The 21,381-nt window shown below is 50.5% G+C and overlaps 1 protein-coding gene across 1 annotated transcript in view; it reads right to left on the bottom strand.

Moving 5' to 3' along the window:
* The window catches only part of gtf3c2 (general transcription factor IIIC, polypeptide 2, beta), a 24,013-nt gene extending 3,453 nt beyond the window's left edge, over positions 1-20,560 (bottom strand). The window contains exons 1-18 of the mRNA XM_080491309.1: positions 20,283-20,560; positions 19,229-19,355; positions 15,695-16,160; positions 14,291-14,406; positions 14,006-14,208; positions 12,779-12,858; positions 12,260-12,337; positions 11,060-11,161; positions 9,938-10,168; positions 9,673-9,784; positions 8,851-8,968; positions 5,212-5,237; positions 4,788-4,917; positions 3,685-3,829; positions 2,268-2,429; positions 784-862; positions 572-700; positions 2-220 (exon numbers count right to left, since the gene is read on the bottom strand). Coding sequence (XP_080347435.1) covers positions 2-220; positions 572-700; positions 784-862; positions 2,268-2,429; positions 3,685-3,829; positions 4,788-4,917; positions 5,212-5,237; positions 8,851-8,968; positions 9,673-9,784; positions 9,938-10,168; positions 11,060-11,161; positions 12,260-12,337; positions 12,779-12,858; positions 14,006-14,208; positions 14,291-14,406; positions 15,695-16,160; positions 19,229-19,283 — 2,451 coding nt within the window. The 5' untranslated portion in view covers positions 19,284-19,355; positions 20,283-20,560. The remainder of the gene's footprint in view (position 1; positions 221-571; positions 701-783; positions 863-2,267; positions 2,430-3,684; positions 3,830-4,787; positions 4,918-5,211; positions 5,238-8,850; positions 8,969-9,672; positions 9,785-9,937; positions 10,169-11,059; positions 11,162-12,259; positions 12,338-12,778; positions 12,859-14,005; positions 14,209-14,290; positions 14,407-15,694; positions 16,161-19,228; positions 19,356-20,282) is intronic.
* Between the last annotated feature and the right edge of the window lie 821 nt (positions 20,561-21,381).

Below are 21,381 nucleotides of genomic sequence, written 5' to 3'. Positions count from 1 at the left end.
CCGTGTTGTTGTCTGTGTGGTCGACCAGCTGCTTCCTCGTCGCTTCTCTGTAGCTCTGGATCTGAAAACCTGGAGTCACATCCTCCTCCTGCTGCTTCCCTCCTTCCTCCTCCTCTGCTTCAGCCTTCTCCTCTTCCTCCTCCTCTCCTTCAGCCTTCTCCTCTTCCTCATTCTCTCCTTCAGTGGCATCAAGACGCACCACAGATGTGAGGAAGATCGGCTGAAGAAGAAGAGAGTCAGAGATACTGGATGAAACCTTCGGATGGATGGATGGATGGATGGATGGATGGATGGATGGATGGATGTAGACGGTGGATAGATAGATAGATAGATAGATAGATAGATAGATAGATAGATAGATAGATAGATAGATAGATAGATAGATAGATAGATAGATAGATAGATAGATAGATAGATAGATAGATAGATAGATAGATAGATAGATAGATAGATGATGGTGATGGACGGATGGATGGATGATGGAGGGATGATGGAGGGATGATGGATGGATGATGGAGGGATGATGGATGGATGATGGAGGGATGATGGATGATGGAGGGATGAAACTTACGAAGCGTCGCTCTATCAGGTGTTTCAAGCACTGCTGAGTGTAGGTGAGTTGAGGTAACAGAGCCAGGATGACGTCACCCAGAGAGTCTGATGTCACCACGCTGTGCAGCCAATCAGAGTAGGAGATGGACTGACGGGAGGAAGAGGAGGAAGAGGAAGAGTCAGTCTCTGCTTGTGTTCCAGTCGCACCATCAGCTCCGGAGCAGCACTCACCCACAGGTTGGTGGTTCGAGGAATCACCATGATGGAGCGCAGGTGGTAGTCGGTGTAGTGCAGTCCCAGGGAGCACTTCCTGGATCACATGACCAGCAACTTCTCAAGGTCACACAGCAACGCAACCAACACAGCAACACAACCAGCAACTTCTCAAGGTCACACAGCAACGCAACCAACACAGCAACACAACCAGCAACTTCTCAAGGTCACACAGCAACGCAACCAACACAGCAACACAACCAGCAACTTCTCAAGGTCACACAGCAATGCAACCAACACAGCAACACAACCAGCAACTTCTCAGGGTCACACAAAGTCAGAAAAAAATCTTTTTGGAATTTAGAAAGGTTCAGAACCAAAATGAGGTCTCAGGGACATTTGACATTGGGATGGGGGGAACCTTCCCCCCTTCTTCTGGTTCCTTCAGGCTCACTTTAGAAAACCGGATCAAACCGGCTGGAAAACGTCCTGCAGTTACAGCAGCTGCTGGTTTGGGGGCGCTGTGGCCTGAAACAAACACTGAGCAGAGAGGAAGTAAAGAAGAAACATCTTCTTCCTCTCTACTTCCTCCTCTCCACTTCTACTTCTCTACTTTCTCCTCTCCATGTCCTCCTTTCTACTTCCTCCTCTCTACTTCCTCCTCTCTACTTTCTCCTCTCCATGTCCTCCTTTCTACTTCCTCCTCTCCACTTCCTGCTTGCTACTTCCTCCTCTCTACTTCCTCCTCTCTACTTTCTGCTCTCTACTTCCTGCTCTCCACTTCCTCCTCTTCACTTCCTGCTTGCTACTTCCTCCTCTCTACTTCCTCCTCTCCACTTCCTCCTCTCTACTTCCTCCTCTTTACGTCCTCCTCTCTACTTTCTGCTCTCTACTTCCTGCTCTCTACTTCCTCCTCTCTACTTCCTCCTCTCCACTTCCTCCTCTCTACTTCCTGCTCTCTACTTCTTCCTCTCTACTTCCTCCTCTCTACTTCCTGCTCTCTACTTCATGCTCTCTACTTCCTCCTCTCCACTTCCTCCTCTCCACTTCCTCCTCTCTACTTCCTCCTCTCTACTTCCTGCTCTCTACTTCATGCTCTCTACTTCCTCCTCTCTACTTCCTCCTCTCCACTTCCTCCTCTCTACTTACTCTCTACTTCCTCCTCTCCACTTCCTCCTCTCCACTTCCTCCTCTTTACGTCCTCCTCTGCCTGACAAGATATTTTCCAACTTTTTCTTCTGCTTCTCCTGATTCGTGCGGTTAGCTTTGAATGTTTACGCCCCAGAATGCATTGCGCTCTACATCACATCCTCTAGCCCCGCCCTCTAGAAAGTGTTCACGTCGCCCAAACCAAACAGTTTGTCCCTGAGGAGACTCTGATCCGGATCAAAGAGGGGGATGTGAACGCACCCTTAGATCCTGTTTACACGACAATGTTTTAAGCGACAAAGTGCGGTTGCTGTTTTCCACTTAGCATTAGCATTAGCAGTGTGTGGACGTACGAAGCGAAGGCGCTCTCCTGCGCCACCAGGAGTCCTGGAGCTTTCAGCAGCCACTGGACTTCGTTGGCCAGCAGTCGTTTCTGGACCGTGATGGGATCCCAGAGTCGCCGCAGGTCCCAGGTCTTCACGCTGTGATCGTCGCCGGCCGTCACCAGCAGGAATCTGACAAACGTACGAGACAAAACACTCACTCTCACATGGAAAGACACACTGTGTTGCCAAAAGTATTTGCTCGCCTGCCCTCACACGTGACCTGGAGTGACCTCCAGAGGAAGTTTTCCACCGTTCAGACACTGGACCGTGGAGCGGCCATGTTGGAACAGGAAGTAGTCGTCTACAAACTGTTTCCGCTTCGTTTGGAGCGGGAAACCAAAAGAGTTCCTCCCACTGGAACTGAGGCCCCGTTTCCACGACGACGGTTCAAGTGAAAACTCACCTCGTTTCAGGAAAGTTTCACATTTACACGTTGACGTTCTGAAAACGATATCTGTTTCCATGGGAACGGCAGGAACACTGAAAACGACGTAGCAGGGTTTGGTTGTCAACAAGCGTTTTCAAAAGGTTGCGACTCCAAGCGTCCAGTCAGAATCCAGAACTGAAACCTGCACCCAGTCGTGTCTCAGCTGGACGTGGAAGATGTGAGTTCAGTTCATCTTTCCTGGTTCATCGATCCGAGGCGACAGGAAGCGTCGGCACATAAAACAAACGGCGGATCGATGGTCGGACAGGAGGAGAGCGGAGCAGGAAGGAGGTACCGGAGGAAACAGAGGAGCAGTTTTATCTACCTTTACATAGCTGTGTAATTAAAGAGCAGTGGCCCAGACACTCCCCCCCCTCCCCCTTCAGGTTTTAAAGATCTGGACCCGGAGTAACACGGCGGCTCCTCAGGATCGGCTCCGAGATGAACGATGTCGCCGCGCTGAGCGTTAATGGCGACATTAATTACACGCAGACGTTCCTACGCAGGTTATGAGCCTCGGGGGCGACTGCTCAGCCGGGGGGGGGGGGGGGGGGGGAGGGCAAATGGAAAGTTCACGAGGAGATTCCAGAAATCTGCTTAAAGACACAGACGAACTTCAAAAGAGAAACTCTGAAGGAAGTCTGTTGGTTTACAGTCGCTGAGGAGCAAAGACGTCATCACGCCGCATTTCAAGTGAAAAACATCGTTTTTGCATTTCTGTGTCGGAAAAGTTTCGCATTTTCAACACTCGTCGTCATGGAAACAACACTCCCCCAGTCGTCATGGAAACGCAACACTTTGCCTGTTGTAGCAAGGGCAACCTAACCTGTTAGCTGACTAACCTGCTGGGAGTCGGAGGTGAACGCACACACACACACGCACGCACGCACGCACGCACGCACGCACGCACGCACGCGCGCGATCTTGAGATGGTGATGTGGGCGGAGCCTCACCGACCTGGAGGCGGGGCAGAAGGAGAGGGTCCGGACGGCGTTGTGGTGGGCCAGGAAGCAGCGGTACGGCAGCAGACTCATCGGCCCGGCGGCGTCTCGGACTCGCAGCAGAGCAGACGTGGTGGTCAGATCCCACAGACCCACAATCCCTGGTGGGGGGGGAGGGGGGGGGGGGGGTGCAATACAGGTGAGGTCACACCAAACATGACGTCAAGTGAAAACGCATCGTTCATTTCAGAAAAGTCTGGTGTTTTATTCTGTTTCCACGGAGACGTGTTTTCAGTGACTCTGAGCTCCGTTGTCGTGGAAACGGACGCCCAGAACTCTGCAGGAGATTTGCGTTTTAACTTGGAATTGTCGTCATGTTAACAGATTCTGGGTGCGGCGGCTCTGATCACAGACTGGGGTGGGGTGAGGGGAGGTGAGGTGAGGTGAGGTGGGGTGGGGTGAGGTGAGGTGAGGTGAGGTGAGGTGAGGTGGGGTGGGGTGGGGTGAGGTGAGGTGAGGTGAGGTGAGGTGAGGTGAGGTGGGGTAAGGTGAGGTGGGATAAGGTGAGGTGAGGTGAGGTGGGGTGAGGTGGGGTGGGGTGAGGTGAGGTGAGGTGAGGTGGGGTGGGGTGGGGTGGGGTGGGGTGAGGTGAGGTGAGGTGAGGTGGGGTGGGGTGGGGTGGGGTGGGGTGAGGTGAGGTGAGGTGAGGTGAGGTGAGGTGAGGTGGGGTGAGGTGAGGTGGGGTAAGGTGAGGTGGGATAAGGTGAGGTGGGGTGAGGTGGGTAAGGTGACGTGAGGTGAGGTGAGGTGGGGTGAGGTGGGGTAAGGTGAGGTGGGGTAAGGTGAGGTGGGGTGGGGTGAGGTGAGGTGAGGTGAGGTGAGGTGAGGTGAGGTGGGGTAAGGTGACGTGAGGTGAGGTGAGGTGAGGTGGGGTAAGGTGAGGTGGGGTGGGGTGAGGTGAGGTGGGGTAAGGTGACGTGAGGTGAGGTGAGGTGAGGTGGGGTGGGGTGGGGTGGGGTGAGGTGAGGTGGGGTGGGGTGGGGTGAGGTGAGGTGAGGTGAGGTGAGGTGAGGTGAGGTGAGATGAGGTGAGGTGGGGTGAGGTGAGGTGTGTTCGTACCATCGTAGAATCCGACGGCGATGACGTTGTGCGGCTTCAGCGGCAGCCAGTCCATGGACAGCGCCATGCCGCTGCGCTGGAGGCGAGGAGCGCGGAAGGAACCCAGCTTCAGACTCACCACCGGCCGAACCTGCAGCAGCAGGGGGAGTATGAGGAACAGCTTCTCATACTCAGACTCTCATTTACACAACTTATAATCTCTCAGTAACACAGATTATCATTAACAGATGATCATCTCTCATTAACACGGCTTCTCATTACATAATTGTCTCTATCACCATGGACTGTAAATACATGAAAATTCTCAATATCTGATGATCATTTGTAAATATATCAATTCATAAATAAATGACACTTCTCATTACTTGATGTCATTGTGTGTGTGTGTGTGTGTGTGTGTGTGTGTGTGTGTGTGTGTGTGTACCTTGAATACTGTAGGAGTTTCTTTACCTGTAGAGACACAAAACATTACAAAGAGACAATGGGCTCACACACCAGCGATGCTACATGCTACATGCTAAAGAGTTTCACGCTCACACACCAGCGATGCTACATGCTACATGCTAAACATGATTAAAGTGACTGATACTCTCATTCCTAGCTGCTCGGTCTGCAGGCTACATTAGCATAGCACAGAGCGTAGAGAGATGCTATGTGCTATGCTAATGTAGCCTGTGTGGCTGTTGGAGGTGACATACAGTCGACACCGAGGCTTCGTGTATTGTTTGCGTTTGGAGTATTAATTAGGCTTAATAGCATTTCAGGAGTACTTGTACTCTCTACTTGTATGTGTGAGTGGTTCCATTACAAAAACAGACAACAGCACACACTAGTGGACCAAAATGAAAACTACAGTGTTTCTGCCGTTTCCGTGTAAACGCCGTTTCCCAAACCTCCCGGTGTCGACGGGGAATTGAAAGAGGATTCTGTGTGAACGAAGGACGAAGTGACGGAGGAGAAGAAACGCCTCCTCCGCCTCAAACACAAACAAACGGCGGTGATGCATCTTCTTTGTCATTTCAATTACAGATCCTTGTCTGATGGAGAGCGGCGCCGTAAATTATGTGAGCTCCCGTCACCGCCGCCTCAGACTCTGCCTTCTGTCTCCTCCTCCACCCCTCCTCCTCCACCCTCCCTCCTCCTCCTCCACCCCCCCTCCTCCTCCTCCACCCCTCCTCCTCCACCCCTCCTCCTCCTCCACCCCCCCTCCTCCTCCTCCACCCCTCCTCCTCCACCACCCCTCCTCCTCCACCACTCTGCTGACTGGATGGACAAAAGCCATTAGTAATTATCAGCCACGAGCAGCGAGGAGACGAGGCGGACGCAGACACTTATCTCTCTCCCTGCCAATGTCACCTTTGATCCCATCAGCCAACGGCCCACCTGGACCGACCCGCTCCAACCCAACCCGACCCGACCCGAACCAAACTGAACTGAACCAAACTGAACCGACCCGTCTGCACTCGTCACTGAGGAGGGATCTCCCCAGAAACTCATGAAGCGGAACCTTTTTACAAAAGATGTGATGAAAACTGGGAAAGTTACTTTCACCTGGTCAAAGTGTTCACAGACAATGGTTTACGATGTGCTTGGTGACAATGGTTTATAGAAGTGTTCAGGGACAATGGTTTATAGAAGTGTTCAGGGACAATGGTTTATATAAGTGTTCGGTGACAATGGTTTATAGAAGTGTTTAGTGACAATGGTTTATATAAGTGTTCGGTGACAATGGGTTATATAAGTGTTTAGTGACAATGGTTTATAGAAGTGTTTAGTGACAATGGTTTATAGAAGTGTTCGGTGACAATGGGTTATAGAAGTGTTCGGTGACAATGGTTTATAGAAGTGTTTAGTGACAATGGTTTATATAAGTGTTTAGTGACAATGGTTTATAGAAGTGTTTAGTGACAATGGTTTATATAAGTGTTCGGTGACAATGGGTTATATAAGTGTTTAGTGACAATGGTTTATAGAAGTGTTTAGTGACAATGGTTTATAGAAGTGTTCGGTGACAATGGGTTATAGAAGTGTTCGGTGACAATGGTTTATATAAGTGTTTAGTGACAATGGTTTATAGAAGTGTTCGGTGACAATGGTTAATAAAAGTGTTCGGTGACAATGGTTTATAAAAGTGTTCGGTGACAATGGTTTATAAACATGTTCGGTGACAATGGTTAATAAAAGTGTTCGGTGAAAATTGTTTATAAAAGTGTTCAGGGACAATGGTTTATAGAAGTGTTCGGTGACAATGGTTTATAAAAGTGTTCAGTGACAATGGTTTATAGAAGTGTTCAGGGACAATGGTTTATAGAAGTGTTCGGTGACAATGGTTAATAAAAGTGTTCGGTGACAATGGTTTATAAAAGTGTTCGGTGAAAATTGTTTATAAAAGTGTTCAGGGACAATGGTTTATAGAAGTGTTCGGTGACAATGGTTTATAGAAGTGTTCAGGGACAATGGTTTATAGAAGTGTTCGGTGACAATGGTTAATAAAAGTGTTCGGTGACAATGGTTTATAGAAGTGTTCAGTGACAATGGTTTATAGAAGTGTTCAGTGACAATGGTTAATAAAAGTGTTCAGTGACAATGGTTTATAGAAGTGTTCAGGGACAATGGTTTATAGAAGTGTTCAGGGACAATGGTTTATAAAAGTGTTCAGGGACAATGGTTTATAAAAGTGTTCAGGGACAAAGAGATTGCAGAAGATGGTTTCTCAGAATTGTTTTCAGGCGAAGGTTTTCAGGAGTGTTTCTGAGCTCATGCGGTGGTTCCCACCGACCTGGGACTGTGAGGAGAACAAAAGCCTTCTGAGGTGAATCAGCAGAATCAGCAGAATCAGCCTTCACCAAGCGAGGCGTTATCAGGCAGTGGCACTCGGGGAGACGGGCTCCAAACGATGATGGGACGTGACCCGACATGTCGACACTCAGATTAGCGCGTAGCGCCGAAGACAGGAGGGTGTGTGTGTGTGTGTGTGTGTGTGTGTGTGTGTGTGTGTGTGTGTGATGTGGCAGATAAGGCGGCCATTAATGTGGGCGGTACGGTCGTCTATCAGCGAGCACCTGAGGCAGTGAGCTGAAGACACCCGACAACCGGGTCCATAATCCCAGCGACCTGGAGAGTCTGCTGCTCCAGCACCAGAGGATTTTATTGATTTATGTTTTTATGGTCGACGGGCTCTCATTCTGCAGACGCAGGTCGTCGTGGTTACGGTCTTTTCTTTAACGATCAGTAAGTCCAGACTGCTTGATGGATCACCTGCTGAATCCTCCACTTCATGTGAAAAGCATTAATAATTTGATTAAAATCCAACTGATCAGCATCTATATGGATTATCTACCGTTCATGTCTGGGATTAAAACAGTGGCGTGATCATGGTCAGCATCACATCCAAATGTTTGTTTCATAAAGTTTGGATTTTCAATTTCAAGATTCAGAACCTCAATAGACATTGTTAAAATTAATTTAAAGCAGATTAATCCAGATTACAGAGCATCTTCCTCCTCTAACATCAGATTATATGTATATTTTGTCCATAAATTAACTCTGGACACTTTTGTTAACTTCTCATGTTTAACATTAATTAATCCATCTTTATCTCGGTACTGAACCAACGTGATGTTTAGAAGTGTAATATTATCATCACCTCATTGTCACTGAAAGAATTAGGCATAAAATAATCTGTTTTTTAAAAATCATTTTTTAAAGGCAATGGCAGCGCAGCAATAATCTGAGTCTCAGTCTCTCTGCGGACCTGTTCTGAACAGGGATCTAGAACCAGAAGGCCAACGCTGCCCCCTGCAGGACAGACAGCTCGCTGCACCGCAACGCTCCAGGTGTTATTCACAGGAAACGAGGAGGCGGGACCTCGCTGCCACAATAAAACCTTCACCTCACAACATCAACATCTTTTTCTTTGGTTCCTACTCGTCTTTTCAGTAACGTGTGGCTCCTTTGACCCAAACTTCCAAAAGAACAACGAGGTGAGTGATTAAATGTTGGAGAACATTCGGAACCATTTTCCAGATCTGGAGGACGGAGTTCAGGTGTTCCGGAGTCTTACCGGAGTTTGTCAGCTTCCCGTGTGAGAGCAGGGCGTCCGGGTGCGGCAGGCTGTAGACCGAGACCACGCCATTGGAGGAGGCCACGGCGAGGAGACCCAGTCTGGACAGGAGGGGAGGCTTCAGAGGGGAGGAGGAAGAGGAGGAGGAGGAGGAGGAGGAGGAGGAGACCGTATCAACAACTTTGTTCCAACTCTCGAAACATCCAGAAACTACAACACCAACATGTAAGCCCCATGAGTGAGGCGTTCAGGGACATCTGTAAAATCCACACATCTGTTTACTTCAAGTGAAGCATTCAGGAACATCTGTAAATAACAACATCTATATTTGCTGGCCGAGTGGGGCGTTCAGGAACATCTGTAAATTACAGTGTCTATATTTGCTGGCTGAGTGGGGCATTCAGGAACATCTGTAAATTACAGTGTCTATATTTGCTGGCCGAGTGGGGCGTTCAGGAACATCTGTAAATTACAGTGTCTATATTTGCTGGCTGAGTGGGGCGTTCAGGAACATCTGTAAATTACAAAGTCTATATTTGCTGGCCGAGTGGGGCGTTCAGGAACATCTGTAAATTACAGTGTCTATATTTGCTGGCTGAGTGGGGCGTTCAGGAACATCTGTAAATTACAAAGTCTATATTTGCTGGCCGAGTGGGGCGTTCAGGAACATCTGTAAATTACAGTGTCTATATTTGCTGGCTGAGTGGGGCGTTCAGGAACATCTGTAAATTACAGCGTCTATATTTGCTGGCCGAGTGGGGCGTTCAGGAACATCTGTAAATTACAGCAGGTTTGTTTGGGGGCTGGACCGGGTGTACCCACCTCCCGGGACGAGGCGGGCGGCTCCCAGCACCCTGCGGGACACCACTTCAGATGCCAGATGAAGCCCTGGTCCTGGCCCAGAGCGTAGCTCAGGGACGGCCGCTGGTCCGGTCTGCAGAGCCACAAGACGAAGGAGAAAACGTGAGCAGAAGACAAGAACCGTGGAAACTAAAGGCTGAAATCAAAAGATGTTTTCTCCTAAAGTAAACATCTGATTGGATCCTCAGTGGAGAACAAAGGTCTGAATGGTTCTTTGCGTCCGTACTCTTTGTTGTAGTCCAGCTTGCTGACGTCCCACAGCTGGACGAGTCCGGCGCCCACGTACGTCTGGTTGACGCGGTGCTGGTCGTCCATCCCTCTGTGGCAGGCCAACGCCAGGTACTGGGTGGCGGCGGCGGCGCCGTCGGGGGTGGGGCACCACTCCAGAGCCCAGACCGGCCCGCCGGCGAACAGCGACGTGTCCCAGCGCAGCGGGTGAGGCGGCGACGCTTCGAACCTGGAGGACGCAGGAACAGCTTCAGGACCTGGTGACACCGCCGCGTTTCACAAAGAGTTTCACGTTTTCAAAACTACGCCGGTTTCCATGGAAACGTCACAAACTCAGAAAACGACGTCGTCAGCATGTTGGGCCACGAGTTGCCGCTGTTGTTTGTATGTTTTTGTAACCAGTGACGTGCCGTGAGCACTGGGGTAGGGTAGGTAGGGACAACTCCAGAAGGAGCGTTGGAATTCTCACTAAGCTAAGGAGGGGGTGTGGCCTTCGGGAGGGGGTGTGGTCTTCACGAAGGGGTGTGGCCTTCAAAGTAAGACAACGCAGGAGTAAGTGACCTGTGCAGCCTCTCTGCCATACCAGGAGATGGCGATGTTGAGTCATTTGGGCGATAAAAAGCACAAATTCCTGTCAGTACTGTAAGATACTGGAAATTAAAAAATAAATCATATTTATAATTAAAACGAATAAGCAAAATATTTCATTCATTTCAATTCAGCGTTAGCTAGACTCTGACTACCCTGACTACTCTGACTCCCTTGACTACCTTGACTACCCTGACTACTCTGACTACCCTGACTACCCTGACTACCTTGACTACCTTGACTACTCTGACTACCCTGACTACTCTGACTACTCTGACTACCTTGACTACTCTGACTACCTTGACTACCTTGACTACTCTGACTACCCTGACTACCTTGACTACCTTGACTACTCTGACTACCCTGACTACCTTGACTACCTTGACTACTCTGACTACTCTGACTACCTTGACTACCTTGACTACTCTGACTACTCTGACTACCTTGACTACTCTGACTACTCTGACTACCCTGACTACCTTGACTACCTTGACTACTCTGACTACCCGTCACTGTGCCGCTGGAGACGAACCTGCCCAGACGCTGCACAGGCTCCGCCTCCTTCTTCAGACCTTCTCTGGACACCCTGAACGCCGCCGACTGACGCTCCTGAGGAAGGTACTTCTCCACGTCACTGAGGAACAAACATTCCACATGTTTCCACGTCAACGGAGCTTCGGCATCGAGCGACGAGCTCGTTAGCGATCAATGAACTGAACTGGATCATCGGCGGAATCCTGAGCAGCAAGGAAGAACCGGCTCAGGGAGAACCTGGACACTCAACGCAGACGGGCCTGGTTCGGACGGCAATGCAGGTGTTTGAAGGTACAGCTACATGCTACATGCTACAGAGTTTCAGACTCACACACCAGCGATGCTACATGCTACATGCTAAAGAGTTTCAAACTCACACACAAGCGAAGCTACATGCTACAGTTTCAGACTCACACACCAGCGATGCTACATGCTACATGCTAAAGAGTTTCAAACTCACACACAAGCGAAGCTACATGCTACAGTTTCAGACTCACACACAAGCGATGCTACATGCTACATGCTAAAGAGTTTCAGACTCACACACCAGCGATGCTACATGCTACAGAGTTTCAGACTCACACACAAGCGATGCTACATGCTACAGAGTTTCAGACTCACACACAAGCGATGCTACATGCTACAGAGTTTCAGACTCACACACAAGCGATGCTACATGCTACATGCTACAGAGTTTCAGACTCACACACAAGCGATGCTACATGCTACAGAGTTTCAGACTCACACACAAGCAATGCTACATGCTACATGCTAAAGAGTTTCAGACTCACACACCAGCGATGCTACATGCTAAAAAGTTTCAGACTCACACACCAGTGATGCTACATGCTACATGCTAAAAAGTTTCAGACTCACACACAAGCGATGCTACATGCTACATGCTAAAGAGTTTCAGACTCACACACCAGCGATGCTACATGCTAAAAGGTTTCAGACTCACACACCAGCGATGCTACATGCTACATGCTAAACAGGATTAAAGCACTGCTACTCTCATTAGCAGCTACAGGATACAGTAGCATATCAGTACTCGGTATCAGCAAGTACTCGTACTGGTACTCGGGTCTCGACTACAACACGAGCGGTTTCCTCGAGTTTGAATCGTCACCAGAAACCTCTCACGAGTGTTTCCCGTTTGTTTTCCCGAGTGAAGCGGGAATAATTCCCTGAACCTTACCTGGACGGGACGGGAGTCCAGTCCGCGGAGGAGGGGATCCAGTCCGGGAACACCCAGCTGCTGTAGTGCTGCTCCCGGCTGGAATGAACACACACACACACACATACACACACACACACACACACACACACACACACACACACACACACACACACACACACACACACACACACACACACACACACACACACACACAGTAAAAATCTGTATTAATGGTGTCGAAATAAACGTTTTAATGAAAAGAAAGAAAGAAAAAAAAGGAGAAAACCCCAAAATAAATTAAATAAATAAACATTTTAATGGTTAAACATGATCTGCAGGTCCATTTTTATTGTTAGATATTAATCTGCTTTATTTATTCATTTATTTTACTTTTTTTTTTAATTCAGTCCGTTCGTTTCTGTCAAACACTCCGTTTCTAACCCAAAAGTGCGACTTTGATTCTTGTGGAAAAACCAAAGGAAAGAAGAAGAAATGAGAAAAGTGACGGCGCCACCTGCAGGTGACCCGAACACTCACTGTTTCCTGGTGAGCTCGGCCGATTCCCAGACGGACCTCATGAAGTTCGGAGGGAATCCGCTGCTGGACTTGGTCCACGTCTGCGGGAAGAGAAAAAACACCACCAGGTAAAGTGAATATATAATATACTTCTATATGTTGGTCTTTACATTCTGGAGCTTTGAGGAGGAGAAGAGAGGAGGAAGAGATTTTCTCTGCTGTTCTGCGGATAATGACTTTCTGCTATATTTACATATATAATGGGAACTGATCTTTATAGAGAAAGAGAATTACAAAGTATAACTACTGAATATTGGAGAAAAGGTAGTACTTGATAAGTTTTACTTTTTCCTCCTTTTCGAGCATGTTGTGTGTGTGTGTGTGTGTGTGTGTGTGTGTGTGTGTGTGTGTGTGTGTGTGTGTGTGTGTGTGTGTGTGTGATCGCACAAAATGTTTGAAATGTCCCATTTCTGTAATGAATCAATAATAAGAAAACAAAATAAGAAACTAAAACAGAAAACCTGGTCCTGGACACTGACGCCTCGTTTCCACCGTCCAGGAAGTGACGGAACGCCACGGTTCAGGTTTTCTTGTGTTCTCACAGCAAAGGTTCTGGACGGTACCAAAAGAACGGTACCGAAGGGTTTACTTTCCATGGTTGTACCCGGCACTACGGAACGGGTCCGATAAGGAGGAGCAGAACGCAGCTGTGTTGCGTTATGACGTCACACGCCTGCGTCGTTCAACCCCGCCTACATTTCAACTCTCGGTTGGTGGAACCGGAACCGGAACCGGAACCGGAACCGGAAACAGATTTGGGTCTGGGTTCGCTTTGCTTTACCGTCGCGCCGCATTCTGTGCGGCGGAAACGAGGCGTGTGTCCACATTTACACAACGATTCTGGTACCGGCCCGGGGGACCATCTGGTCCTGGGCGGCAAAGATGGTATAAAGACTTTTATTTTGAAAAAACGTTCCACCGTGCGCTACTTTTCCGTGTTTAACTCCATCAGTTTTTTTCCCGTAACCAGTTAGACGTCAATAAGGTGTTTTCATTCGCCGTCCTGCCGGTCCGATTCCCAAACCGCAACGACTAAACGTTGTGGTGTAAACGGGACGGCGGATGTAAAACAGCACCATTTCTCCTCTAAGCTGATCTGTCGCGGCGCCGCCTCCTGCCACGGCGCCCCCTGCAGGCCGCTCATGTATTACACAGCAATGTTTCTGGTGAAAAGACAGAAACACGCACATTGTTGTGGAAACCTGCAGAACTTCTCCTCCGCGGTGTGGCGTCTGAGTCCAGGTCCATGTCCTCGTCTTCATCCTCCGCCCCCCCCTCCTCCTCGTCTTCCTCGGCATTCATCTCCTCAGCCTCCCCGTCGTCTTCCGGCACGAAGTCGTCGTCCTCGGCGGCGTCGCTGTCCAGACGCTTCCTCCGGCGGCCTTTCCACGCTGTGGGAACAGAAAGACGACGGCGGTCAGAGGTGGCGGCGGCACGCCGAGCTCCGACTGATGGAAAATGGAGGACTTGTACCTCGGCCGCCCGGCGGGGTCGTCCTCTCCGCGCTGCTGGCTCCCGGCGGGGAGTCCGGCTCGTCTCCGCCATAGTTCAGAACCTCGGTGGCCAAAGCGTGGAGGTACTTCAAGGCCCTGCGGGGACGGCAACAAATCCGTCAACAAGTCGGAATGAGACGGCGATCCTCGCCGACAGCTTCACGATGTCCGGCCGTCAGGGTCGTTAAGGACGTCACTCTGTTCACGACTGAGACGGGAATTAAATATTTGTTTTTGGACACTGTACGAGCTGAATCTGCGCCGTCCTGGAACTGAACACAAAATCGGACCAATCTGAGCCGCGACCGCGGATTTTACCAACAATTCTGCTCCGATCCGATCGGTCCGGGCAGTTGGTGGAGGTCTTCAGACGTCCGCGTCAGAAATGACTTCCGGTGGTCGGCTGCTTTACCCGCCGCTCTCAGTCGAGGTTTGGCTTCACCGCGTTCAGTCGGATTAACTTGGTTGAGTTTTGATGCTGATCGGATCAGATTGGACTTCACGTGAAGTTGCTTTGCATTAAACCAGGGTAGGTTAGCTTGAGTCGCGTTTCATGTTGTCGCTACTTTAAGTCGTCCACTCAGGTGACTGACATCTACTCAAGTCATGCTCGATCACGTAACGTCTCGTTATGTAGAGCTGGGTACCCAACGACACGTGAGCTCACGTTATGTAACTTAACAGTTCGTAGAGTCGCAGTACGTCGAGCCGCGTGGGGTGATGTAACGCTAATGTGCATTACGTTGAGTTCTGACAAGTCAAGTTTTTCTTCAAACATTATGCCAAGTTATGTTGAGTTATGTTGAGTTATGTTACATTGAGTTACGTTATGTTGAGTCAAGTTATGTTGAGTTATGTTGAGTTAAGTTGAGTCAAGTTATGTTGAGTCAAGTTATGTTGAGTTAAGTTGAATTATGTTACATTGAGTTACGTTATGTTGAGTTATGTTGAGTTAAGTTGAGTCAAGTTATGTTGAGTCAAGTTATGTTGAGTTAAGTTGAGTCAAGTTATGTTGAGTCAAATTATGTTATGCCAAGTTATGTTGAGTCAAGTTATGTTGAGTTAAGTTGAGTCAAGTTATGTTGAGTTATGTTACATTGAGTTACGTTATGTTGAGTTATGTTGAATTATGTTACATTGAGTTACGTTATGTTGAGTCAAGTTATGTTGAGTTAAGTTGAGTCAAGTTATGTTGAGTTAAGTTATGTTGAGTGAAGTGAAGTGAAACTTTTTGGAAACGAAAATGCAGAAACAATGAATTTTCCCTAACGGAGCCTCACTGGTCGGATTCAAACCGTTTCACTTTGTTGCACAGGAAGTGCCGTACGTTGGAGTGGCGGGATCAAACCGAGCGATTTCAAGCAAGTCTTCGCGAGGTGCTTACGCTCTGGCGGCTCCTCTCCGGCGGCGGCCTCCTGGTTGCACCTCCTCCTCCGGCTCCGTCGGCTCTTTGTCCCGCGGCGGATCTGCAGCGGCGTCCGGCTGCAGGCGCTGCCTCTTCACGTACTTCCTCTTCGGCTTGGGCGTCCCGTTTTCCTGCTGCGCTGCATCGCCGGACGCGGTCCCGTCTTTCGCCGGCGCCTTCCTGGCGGGGGTCTTCTTGGGCGTCTTCCTGCCTCTCGCCGGAGTTCCCGCTCCGGCGGCTTTAGGAGGCCTCCCCCTCCGTTTGGGCGTCTTGGCGGGAGTTGCACCTTCGACCTGTGGGCTCCCCGCACGCGCTTTTTCTTCAAGGCTCTTGCTGAGAGTCCCGTCGTCGGTTTCATAGTCGGTGTATTTGGGATTCCTCCTGCGTTGGCGCCGCGTCGAGGTGGGCGTCTCCTCCGGACTCGGCTCTGATGGCTTCCCATTTTCTGCAGGACCACAAAAATATGCAGTTTTAAATTTCTTTTAAACAAAAACAAAGAAAAAGTGCCAGAAGTTCTGGACGTTACTAGAATTCAAACGGAGCCTGACTCCAAACCCAAGAATTACTCTCGTTTAAAAAAATAAATAAAAAAAGACTTGAAAATCGTATTTTCAGGATTCTAACTTGGACTTTTTTTACTCGTCCGGTTGGTTGGTCACAAGATCTATATATCAATTATACAGTACATACCATGTTGGACCACTAGATGTCACTGTATGACCATGGAAAGCTGGTACTACAGAGAAAAAAATCCTATTCCATATACAGAAGTACTATCATCGTTGAAGAGTGGTACCCCGAGTGGTACCCCTTGTTGAAGACGCTTGTTGTCTGCCTAATGCTTGTTGTCGGCCAGACGCTTGTTGTCTGCCTGACGCCTGTTGTCTGCCTGGCGCTTGTTGTCGGCCTGACGCTTGTTGTCGGCCTGACGCTTGTTGTCGGCCTGGCGCCTGTTGTCTGCCTGGCGCTTGTTGTCGGCCTGACGCTTGTTGTCGGCCTGGCGCCTGTTGTCTGCCTGGCGCTTGTTGTCTGCCTGGCGCTTGTTGTCTGCCTGACGCCTGTTGTCTGCCTGGCGCTTGTTGTCTGCCTGGCGCTTGTTGTCTGCCTGGCGCTTGTTGTCGGCCTGGCGCTTGTTGTCTGCCTGGCGCTTGTTGTCTGCCTGGCGCTTGTTGTCGGCCTGGCGCCTGTTGTCTGCCTGATGCTTGTTGTCGGCCTGACGCTTGTTGTCTGCCTGACGCCTGTTGTCTGCCTGGCGCTTGTTGTCGGCCTGACGCTTGTTGTCGGCCTGACGCTTGTTGTCGGCCTGGCGCCTGTTGTCTGCCTGGCGCTTGTTGTCGGCCTGACGCTTGTTGTCGGCCTGACGCTTGTTGTCGGCCTGGCGCCTGTTGTCTGCCTGGCGCTTGTTGTCTGCCTGGCGCTTGTTGTCTGCCTGACGCCTGTTGTCTGCCTGGCGCTTGTTGTCTGCCTGACGCTTGTTGTCGGCCTGGCGCCTGTTGTCTGCCTGGCGCTTGTTGTCGGCCTGACGCTTGTTGTCGGCCTGGCGCCTGTTGTCTGCCTGGCGCTTGTTGTCTGCCTGGCGCTTGTTGTCTGCCTGACGCCTGTTGTCTGCCTGGCGCTTGTTGTCTGCCTGGCGCTTGTTGTCTGCCTGGCGCTTGTTGTCGGCCTGGCGCTTGTTGTCTGCCTGGCGCTTGTTGTCTGCCTGGCGCTTGTTGTCGGCCTGGCGCCTGTTGTCTGCCTGATGCTTGTTGTCGGCCTGACGCTTGTTGTCTGCCTGACGCCTGTTGTCTGCCTGGCGCTTGTTGTCTGCCTGGCGCTTGTTGTCTGCCTGACGCTTGTTGTCCGCCTGACGCTTGTTGTCAGCCTGACGCTTGTTGTCCGCCTGACGCCTGTTGTCGGCCTGGCGCCTGTTGTCCGCCTGACGCCTGTTGTCGGCCTGACGCTTGTTGTCTGCCTGACGCTTGTTGTCTGCCTGACGCTTGTTGTCTGCCTGACGCTTGTTGTCTGCCTAATGCTTGTTGTCTGCCTAATGCTTGTTGTCTGCCTGACGCTTGTTGTCCGCCTGACGCTTGTTGTCCACCTGACGCTTGTTGTCCGCCTGACGCTTGTTGTCCGCCTGACGCTTGTTGTCGGCCTGGCGCCTGTTGTCCGCCTGACGCTTGTTGTCGGCCTGACGCTTGTTGTCTGCCTGGCGCTTGTTGTCTGCCTGGCGCTTGTTGTCTGTCTGACGCCTGTTGTCTGCCTGGCGCTTGTTGTCTGCCTGGCGCTTGTTGTCTGCCTGGCGCTTGTTGTCGGCCTGGCGCCTGTTGTCTGCCTGACGCTTGTAGTCGGCCTGGCGCTTGTTGTCTGCCTGGCGCTTGTTGTCGGCCTGGCGCTTGTTGTCGGCCTGGCGCCTGTTGTCTGCCTGATGCTTGTTGTCGGCCTGACGCTTGTTGTCTGCCTGACGCCTGTTGTCTGCCTGGCGCTTGTTGTCTGCCTGGCGCTTGTTGTCTGCCTGACGCTTGTTGTCTGCCTGGCGCTTGTTGTCTGCCTGACGCCTGTTGTCGGCCTGGCGCCTGTTGTCGGCCTGATGCTTGTTGTCGGCCTGACGCTTGTTGTCTGCCTGACGCCTGTTGTCTGCCTGGCACTTGTTGTCTGCGTGACACATGTTGTCTGCGTGACGCTTGTTGTCGGCCTGACGCTTGTTGTCTGCCTGACGCTTGTTGTCGGCCTGGCGCTTGTTGTCGGCCTGACGCTTGTTGTCGGCCTGACGCTTGTTGTCGGCCTGACGCTTGTTGTCTGCCTAATGCTTGTTGTCTGCCTGACGCTTGTTGTCCGCCTGACGCTTGTTGTCCGCCTGACGCTTGTTGTCCGCCTGACGCTTGTTGTCCGCCTGACGCTTGTTGTCTGCCTGACGCCTGTTGTCTGCCTGGCACTTGTTGTCTGCGTGACACATGTTGTCTGCGTGACGCTTGTTGTCGGCCTGACGCTTGTTGTCTGCCTGACGCTTGTTGTCGGCCTGGCGCTTGTTGTCGGCCTGACGCTTGTTGTCGGCCTGACGCTTGTTGTCGGCCTGACGCTTGTTGTCTGCCTAATGCTTGTTGTCTGCCTGACGCTTGTTGTCCGCCTGACGCTTGTTGTCCGCCTGACGCTTGTTGTCCGCCTGACGCTTGTTGTCTGCCTGACGCTTGTTGTCGGCCTGGCGCCTGTTGTCCGCCTGACGCTTGTTGTCGGCCTGACGCTTGTTGTCTGCCTGACGCTTGTTGTCTGCCTAATGCTTGTTGTCTGCCTGATGCTTGTTGTCTGCCTGACGCTTGTTGTCCGCCTGACGCTTGTTGTCCGCCTGACGCTTGTTGTCCGCCTGACGCTTGTTGTCTGCCTGACGCTTGTTGTCGGCCTGGCGCTTGTTGTCCGCCTGACGCTTGTTGTCGGCCTGACGCTTGTTGTCTGCCTGACGCTTGTTGTCTGCCTGACGCTTGTTGTCTGCCTGACGCTTGTTGTCGGCCTGACGCTTGTTGTTCAGAGAGCGGTACTGACCTGCAGCAAGGCTCTTGAAGTCCATGGTCTCTTGTCCCGTGTCTACAGGATCCATCAGGTCCAGGTTCTGGTGCTACGTTTGTCTCCTGCGGTTGTTCCTCATGTGTGGAGCAGGTTCCTTCTCCGACTGACGACAGACAGCAAATTAAAAAACAAAAACAGGGAATTTATGTTTTTTTTAGGTTTCATGCAACACGCCGGAAAGGTTTCAAAGTAAGCATGAATATTGAAGATCGTGGGCGAGTATAAGGTGACATCATCCGTCAGCAACGTCGGCGGTACCAAGAGAGTACGAGCAATATCGGCGGTTTGGAGATTCTTTAAAATTAATGAGAATGACAAAAGTAAGAAAAACAATTATGTTCATACAAAACATCAAGAGGAGGAGAAGGATAGTTGGTACAACAGCAGCAACTTCATCACCCGAGGAAAACATGAAATGTTTCTAAAACAAAGAAGCAAACAAGATGAGTTTTCCCTTGAATGGTTGTCGTGGAAATGGGGCCTGAATTTTACAAGAATTAACATATTAAAAACTCACCAACAGATTAAAGACAAAATTGATCAAGAATCATTATGCTGCCATATTTCATCACACTGCTGCTTCCTGGCTGCTGATTAAACTGTAAATACTTCTAATAGAGGTGAACTATAGTATTACTAGAGAGCTTGTTCAGTAGTTCACAATAGTTCCTGCTGAAGTGAAGTGAACCAGTAAGACGCCTGAGCCTGTCAAACCAAACCCCATTCAAAAATAATAGCGTTTTACCTGCTTTTAACTCCTGCCAAACACACACGTGTCACATGGAGATTAATAACACACATTCTTAATAAATTCAAGTCGCTTTTTAATTCGGCTTGACTTTAATGAGTGTGTGGTGTGAAATTGTGAAATCGTGAGTTTTTGAAGCGGTAGTCATGATCAGTGAGTCAGATCGGGTTGTAGCAGCAGAGCTAATAGAGGAAGCTAACGCAGCGGATAAACGGAGGATTTCCGGTAATAAGCAGTAATAATCCGCCTGGAACCGGACTACTGCACGGTTTAAAAACTCACCCTGCGAACGGAACTGACTTCCTCCTCGGTGGCGACGGCTGAACTACGGCGCTCCGAACATGGAGACACGGACCGCGGACACCCGGGTTCGAGTCCCGATCTCAGCCCCGGCCGGTGAACACGTCAGAGACACCCCGAGAAGACGCTCCGACCCCGGACACCCGCTGCACCAGAGGACCCGCCGGGTCGCACCAACTCCTGCCGACTTACTTTTACCGGGACTCACCGCTAAAAAAGCATATTGTGCTGCCATGAGACCGCCATGTTAGTGTAGGAGCGTGGAGCGGAACACTGCCCCCTACCCGCGGGCTGTGGAGCTACACCCAGGAGTCAGGGACTCAGAAGAACAAGACAAAACAGGAGGACCCGGGTGAAACAGGTGAAACAGGAGAATCAAGAGAAACAGGTGGAACCAAGAGAAACAAAAGAACTGGATGAATCCTTAAAACCAGGGAAAACAGGGGAACAAGAGGAACCGGAAGAATCAAGAGACCCAGAATGATTAGGAGAATCAGGAGAACCAGAAGTCTCTGAAGAACCAGAGAAATCAGGAGAACCAGAGGAACCTGAAGAAGGGGAATGAAGTGGGAGTGTCCAGGGATGAAGTGGGAGGGTCCAGGGATGAAGTGGGAGGGTCCAGGGATGAGATGGGAGGGTTCTGGGTTGAGGTGGGAGGGTCCTGGGTTGAGATGGGAGGGTCCTGGGTTGAGATGGGAGGGTTCTGGGATAAAGTGGGAGGGTCCTGGGTTGATTTGGGAGGGTCCAGGGTTGAGGTGGGAGGGTCCTGGGGATAAAGTGGGAGGGTCCTGGGATGAGGTGGGAGGGTCCAGGGTTGAGGTGGGAGGGTCCTGGGTTGAGATGGGAGGGTTCTGGGATAAAGTGGGAGGGTCCTGGGTTGATTTGGGAGGGTCCAGGGTTGAGGTGGGAGGGTCCTGGGGATAAAGTGGAAGGGTCCTGGGATGAGGTGGGAGGGTCCAGGGTTGAGGTGGGAGGTAGCTGAGCTGGTCCAGGGTTTCAAACGCCCCACACAGCAGATTCATGACTCAAACATCAAGATCAGCCTCCGTCACCATCATGCAATAACTACAACACCATCGTT

Source organism: Lipophrys pholis, assembly GCF_963383615.2.
Source record: "Lipophrys pholis genome assembly, chromosome: 21".
NCBI classification, from domain to species: Eukaryota; Metazoa; Chordata; class Actinopteri; order Blenniiformes; family Blenniidae; genus Lipophrys; species Lipophrys pholis.
The sequence above is the reverse complement of the archived record's forward strand: the minus strand, read 5'-3'. Positions and strand labels throughout refer to the sequence as shown.